Raw genomic sequence first — 6,698 nt, forward strand, 5'->3', positions numbered from 1 at the left:
ACCAAATCAAGAATCCTCCTAGTAACCGAACAAGTCACATTTACAGGATCAATTTTTTTTTCTAGACCTTTGCTGTGTTGATATGTTTGGTTGGTTGGTTTGGTTTTTGAATCTTTATCCTCGGACTGACAAAGCCTTGATAGGTTATTCCTGGTAGTTTCGCATACTTGTGGAGGCTCTTGACGCAGGGCCGGTTACCGAGATTGGCAGAGTGAAGTTTTCCGATTATTGAAGTGTTGTTACCTGGGAATTATTCCATTCACTAGGTGCCGCTGAATGGAGAGCATTCCTGAAATGCGTTGCTCAAGCGCACACCCCGAGAGTCGAACCAGCGCCGCGTGATCTTGGGCTGGGCGCGTAACAACTGAGCTAACGGGCGGACCATTATATATCGTTTATGTATTGTTTATTGTATAGGTTTGTGATGGTCACAAATTAAAAACCTGAACTTATTTCAATCTCTTTCTGTCGTATTTTTTATTTTTAAGGTAAAGGTGGTCGCATACTTGATTCTCTGTTGGGCATGAGAAGATAAAGTTTTCATTGTACTAAACCTTCGACAATAAGAAAAAAAAAAGGTGGCTAGTTTCTTTCTCTCGGCCGCTATTCTCTGGTTTCTCTCTCCTGGTTGAGTAGAGCAATCAACTAAATTAACTTTCTACCAAAATTCTTTCATTTTGATATTTTTTTAAAATTGTTTATCATATAGCTTTCAATAAGGTTTTCAGTCATAGATTACCACTTGTTTTCTCCGCAACTTTTTCCATTGCAAATTTTTTAGTTGTCAATAAAATGGCTTCCAAACAAACATACACAAACACTGCAGTATTCATGAATTCTACAGTAGATTACAACCACGAAAAAAAAAAAGAATCACTCATGTACTAAGATGGGAAGAATAGGATGTATTGAAGAGTAAAGCAAAGTGGCAAGAAAGCGTATTGACTGAAAGTGAGCTCAGTCATTTATAATGGCAAAATGATGAAGTGATTTTATCAACAACAGTTTACAATGAAAGTCAAAAGCACTACAAAGAACAAGCAAAAGTATTGCAGACACTGAAGTAATATAATTTAAAGGTACAACATCATGTTCAACGTTCACTAAAATATTACAAATTCATCGAAGTAGGGTTTTCTTTTTTCAGCATCACAAAGTGATAGATTTTGTTGATGGTTTCATCTGACAGCATTTTTTCAGGTGAGATTCTTTTCATCACTTCCATATCTCCTACAAATAACAAAGGTCACAAAAAAGCCAATGATTTTTTCTATACAGATTTGTCTCACTTCAGAAAATTTTCACAAAACATAAAACGGATAACGCCTCAGTTTTTACAAACTGATTGTAAAACTTTTAGTCTTGATTGATGATCCTATAGCTAGTTGGTTTGTATTGTCATCGGACTATGAAAGCGTCTGATGCATTATCCCTGACAATTTCGAGTTGTAGAAGATTTGAACCATTGGCGGATGCCTGGTTACCGAGATTGGCAGGGTGAAGTTTCCGATTGTTGAAGTGTCATTGTCTGTGAATTATTCCTCATGCCAAGTTTAATTTTTTTTATTTACATTACAGATAAGGAGGAAGAACTTTTTCACAACATAAACTGTATGTGATTCAAGATGCTATTGCTAACATGGAAGTCACTCACTTGCTGTAAACTCTTTCCCACAAGCATTCTTCCACGTGTTGTATCCGACTTTGCCATACATTCTTGTGCAAAATGATTTACGCTCAATGAATGTACTGCCTCCTATAGCACAAGACAAATAGTAGCGTTACGTTAATTTACAGCAAAAAAACATTTGTAAAATCTAATTAAATGTGTTTCTGATGTATGTGGTGGAAGTGTAGTTAAACGTAAAAGCATAATTTCAAATATGACAACGTTGTGGTTTTGCGTACAGTTTGGTTTTTAAAGATTTTTTAAGCTTGTCAATCATAAACGGCAAGGTGATGATATAAGCAGTTAGTGAACATGCAACCGTCAGTAGGTATGGTCTACTTTAAGAGGAGGGACATTGCATTGGACGCTCAGCTCCGCTCTTCCGGCCACATTAGAAGGGTCGATTGCCAATTTGACAACTTTTTTACTCCTCGCTAAAAGCTTGGCAATAACAAAAAACTTAATTTGCTTACAAACCAACTTCACGACTCATATATAACCTTAAAAAGTACAATATTTTGTAAATCAGAAAAAAACGTAACTTTTCAGGTGTGGCTGATAAGCCAAAAGAGCGGATACAGCTTCTCATCGTCATGATTTCAAACCCCCATAACGATTCGTGTTTGTCATGATTTTAAAAGTTTGATTTATTGTACAGTGGAATAGTCAAAGCATTTTATCATATACTGTAAAAATTTATTACACACACGGATCAATTTCCAACACCTTATTTCGTGGAGTATCGTTAGTTTAATACATTTTAGCAAAACTTAAATTTTCTATTTCTCAACACCTCTCTTCTCAGCGCGTTGAAACAGTAGTCGTGAATGTGCATCATGACTTTTATTTTAATCCTATCGATTATTGCACGATTTTTATGATGATGTCACAAAACAGCCCACTATGATTGTGCACTAAGAGGAATCTAATCGCTGCAGAGTTTCACAAACAGTATGTAGCCTACAGTAAATCTCGCTCCAATATTTTTTGGATTGTCCACTTCAACTGGGGCAAGTGAAAGTTCCTTTGGCTCCCAGTCCACGACTACCAAGGTGTACCACAGCGCTTGTTATTGTATTGAAGTATGGACCTTAGTATAAACTTTGGATTCTATTGAACCGGTTTTCTATCTTTTGTCAAACTTAAGTTTGTGTTTAGTTGTAGAGTCGTCAGTCAAGAGATGCTGGGTTTGACTCTTACCGGTACCACTCTTAAAGACTTCCTATGTTACATATTTTTATAGTCGAATAAACAAAAGAGTTGATAAGGTATTTCCATAAAGCAAGACTGTAATTGCTAAGGGTTCAAATGAAAACATTTAGAAAAAATTCCAGTGAAATTATTTACATCAACAAGCAAAGCCTCAAATGCTAAACCTATAAAAAGTTTTTTAGATCACAAAATTTGTGACAAAGTTTTAAAACGACTGGTATTTTATTACTAGTTTGAAAATGACATGTAGCGTACAGTGGCATTTGGCTTGCAATAGCCTACGTTGTTTACACTGACATATTCATTGTGTAGTTAATAGCAAATGTCACAGATCATAAATATACCTGCTTCTTAATGGCAACATTAATTAAAAAGAAGATCTGGTATTACCCGGTCAACGTCACAGCTACGTCACTGGATGTACTCCTAACACAAACACATTAACAAGTAACGCTCCTGATCGATTTTACTGATGGATGACACAGACGTCATTGTCTAGTGTGGAAAGACCTTTCCGCGTAGGTCAAAGTTGAACACCACCGCAGTGGAACCACGGTCACTGATTAAAATAAAGTATCATCATCGATCAAATGAAAGGAATTGATGGAGTAGCAAATCAACAACGACCTTTATGATTCGGAAAGAAAGAATAAAAAATACTGAAAAGATTGTGAAGAAAGGGGCGTTCTTCCCGGCTATCAGCACAAGGCTGAGCACTCACTAGTCACTAGTACAGCGTGCAGTTGCGATTCGCCAACCATAACGATGTAGCTTCCACGCTAACCATTAAGACCATCGGCTGCCGAGAAACATATTGATGAAAAGATTATTAGTTCAAAAATTCAGCATATCTCTTTCTCAAGATCGTTATTTACATTTGAACTGTACACATCATAGATAACAGCATCTTTGACAAAAAAAGAGTCAGCTGTTTTAGCCACTTATTCTAAACATGCCAATCGTGTGCTTACTTTTTATTGATGAAGGAAGTCCGCTTGATGGAGGTGCGGAGCATATAAGAAGGATCAAGACAAAAAGACCAGCATAAAAGTGTGCCTTTGTTGTCATCTTGTGTTTCTGCAATGATAGAAATCAACAATTCATAAATCATGCCGATCGCCACAGAGATGTTTTGGGAATGTCCACTCAACAAAAGAAGCCATGTTGACGTTGTTTTAACGACGCCAAGCGTGGCAGCGAAAATTGTAGAGCAAGAAAAGCTGAGAGTTTTGTAAGCTGCGGTCGGCTAAGACCTCAGGCCTTAGCCGTTTTGGGTAGCATGGTTTTAACTCTGTGGAACTTTTTTTTCTTAAACTATTCAGTTCTTTCCTTTGGCCGTTTATTAGGCCTTTAGTTATATCACCATAGTGTAGTTGGTACGTTTTTTAGTCCTAGGCATGTTGTTACTGAGATTGACATAAGTTATTGATTTGAAATAATATATAATACACTGTCGTTGAAATGTTTTTCTACGGTATTTGGTATAATGGTAGGCCTATATTATAATTTTGTCATTTTTATGTGTGAATGAATATACGGTAGCCAACGTCATGGGATATGAATGAGCTAGTATGCTAAGGTAAATTTTGTAAATCCCAAGGATGCTGAATACACGTTTAAAATAGTTCCTCTTCAAATACAGATTGATACGTAATCGATTCAAAGCCCTGACATATGTTTCTCATAAAAATACGCTACCAAGCAGCATGTATGTGATTTTATCAGAGTCGAATAGTGGGCTTAAATTATGTGCTAACTCTGAAATGACTGTTCAAATTTACAAGCTGGCATTGTGCTAGAATGGTTTATTCGATAGGAAAAGTAATGGTTTCAAACGCATACAAATTGTATGAATTTATTTGCAACTGCGTACAGAGACGTATTTAAGGTCGTGGGTAATTTCACTCTCAATCATGTTCTACCAGTAAGACTCAGGTGAACCAATAAAAAATGACTTGAGCAAATGGTCACGAAATGGATGTTGAATGCATCAGGTTTCTTTCTTTTATATAAATACAATGCTAAAAGTTGTCTACACTTAAATGAGGGATTAGATTACAAGCCTAGCAGATGCAGATTCATAAGTAGAATATAAGTAGATATTTTTCGTTAAAATCTCCCGTTCCCCACTCTCTTCTTTCCAACATTGTCTATAAATTCACTTGTTCGTGTGACACGAACATGACATACACAGGTATGTCCACAGGACACTTGGTTACAAGAGCAAAGGAACATCTGAATTTAACAGACATCAACAAATACAGTGCAATCAAAGACCACATTTATGACTTCAGTATTTGTTGTAAGATTAAATTTGCATTGGATTCATTCAAAATAATTGAAAACTGTCGATCAGAGTTTCAAACTAAAATTTACGAGGCACTCCAAATCAAACAGCACAACCCTAAGCTCAACAAGCAATTATTCGCTGGAGGGGCATCTTTCTTGTTAAAAAAAAACATAAATAAATAAAAATATAAAAATGAAAAAATGGGAGTCATTAAATTTTTTATAATCAATTGTTTTGTTCATTTGGATATATTTTAGCCTATACTTGGTCAAACACATATTCGAACACCAAGCAATCAAGCTGTTGGTAATGTGGAAAAGAGAGGTGGGCTTTTGGAGTTAATAGCCTACTGGTTTCTATGATAAAATCGTATCTGCCTAACAAAAACAATAACTTTAACTACCAAAAAGCATAACTATAGGCTACATACGTACAAGTATTTTCGACAATAGTGTAACTTTTAAATTGCAGTGGGAAACCTAAAGGTCTTAAATAACAAAAAATTAAAGTGAAACATCTTAAGAGAAATATAAAATAGAGTCATGCACTATACGGCCTTAAAAAAAAAAAAAATTAATTATATATGAATATATGATTACTATTATACAATATGTTAATTGAACATACTTTTATTAAACTCAGTTTATAATGAGACTCTCTGGGTTAATAGAGACTTTTTCATTGACGCTATTTTTCACCCAATTGATGTGAAATAAATTATTATCATACAACACATAACATATTAACTTTGTTTCAGTAATAAGATAAGTTGCTGCAATCTTTAACACAAGTGCCTAACGCATTACAGCAGAGCCAATAATAGCAATAACAGCAAAAATTGACAGAAACACTTTATGCACTACCAAAATATGCTGGTTTAAAAAAAAAGATATATAAACTCTTTTATTAACGCATTCCAATAGAAAATGCTTACTACAATTACTATTATTATATGGGCTATATTAATTAGTAAAAAATTTAGCATTATTTTAATCAATTTACTCTTAACAGCTGTTTCGACAAGATATCATAAGGTATAAATAGCTTTTTGTCAGTTTTGTAGCCTACTGTTATTATTACACTTTCTTCCAACATTTCACCAGTACAGCTGTTCATAAAATTACCAATGCACTTACTGAGAATCTAATCCAGACTTGGACCTGAAATGCTTTTCAAAAATGAATCTTTTTCACTTGGTACAAAAGCTCAATGCACTGTTGAATTGATGACAGCTTTATTTATACGTCTCCGATGAGAAAAGGTGACTCACACTTTGTCCTATGGCTTGTTCCCAATGGATATGGAGACATTTCTGTTGTGTTTAATTAAAAATAAACTCATTAATTTTGCTGTTGCTAAAAGTCTAGATTCCAAATAATTGTCACATGAAACCGAGTCAGGTGTGTTTAGGCTGCTTTGCAAATTTGAATTATTTTAGAAGGTTTTTTTTTTTTTTACAGTTTTAAATCAATAACGCCTTGGATCCACCAGTCAAGACTGTCAAATTTTAATTAAATATTAATTTAG

At 34.8% G+C, this 6,698-nt stretch overlaps 1 protein-coding gene across 1 annotated transcript; it reads right to left on the reverse strand.

The window, feature by feature from the left end:
- Nucleotides 1-879: 879 nt before the first annotated feature.
- LOC145787085 (uncharacterized) lies at nucleotides 880-6,370 on the reverse strand. Its single transcript, XM_082598803.1, has 4 exons — nucleotides 6,308-6,370; nucleotides 3,853-3,958; nucleotides 1,655-1,756; nucleotides 880-1,230 (listed from the first exon to the last, which is right to left on the reverse strand). The coding sequence occupies exons 2-4, from the start codon at nucleotides 3,947-3,949 to the stop codon at nucleotides 1,112-1,114; spliced, it is 318 nt and encodes a 105-aa protein (XP_082454929.1). The 5' UTR covers nucleotides 3,950-3,958; nucleotides 6,308-6,370; the 3' UTR covers nucleotides 880-1,111.
- Between the last annotated feature and the right edge of the window lie 328 nt (nucleotides 6,371-6,698).

The sequence above is a fragment of the Aplidium turbinatum genome, chromosome 18 (assembly GCF_918807975.1).
Source record: "Aplidium turbinatum chromosome 18, kaAplTurb1.1, whole genome shotgun sequence".
Classification (NCBI taxonomy): domain Eukaryota; kingdom Metazoa; phylum Chordata; class Ascidiacea; order Aplousobranchia; family Polyclinidae; genus Aplidium; species Aplidium turbinatum.

Excerpts from the sequence above, each read along its gene's own strand:
- LOC145787085 (XM_082598803.1), bottom strand. The coding sequence starts at position 3,949 with ATGACAACAAAGGCACACTTTTATGCTGGTCTTTTTGTCTTGATCCTT. Across the intron at positions 1,757-3,852 it reads ACTTCCTTCATCAATAAAAA|GAGGCAGTACATTCATTGAG; the intron begins GTAAGCACACGA and ends CTTGTGCTATAG. Across the intron at positions 1,231-1,654 it reads TGGGAAAGAGTTTACAGCAA|GAGATATGGAAGTGATGAAA; the intron begins GTGAGTGACTTC and ends TGTTATTTGTAG.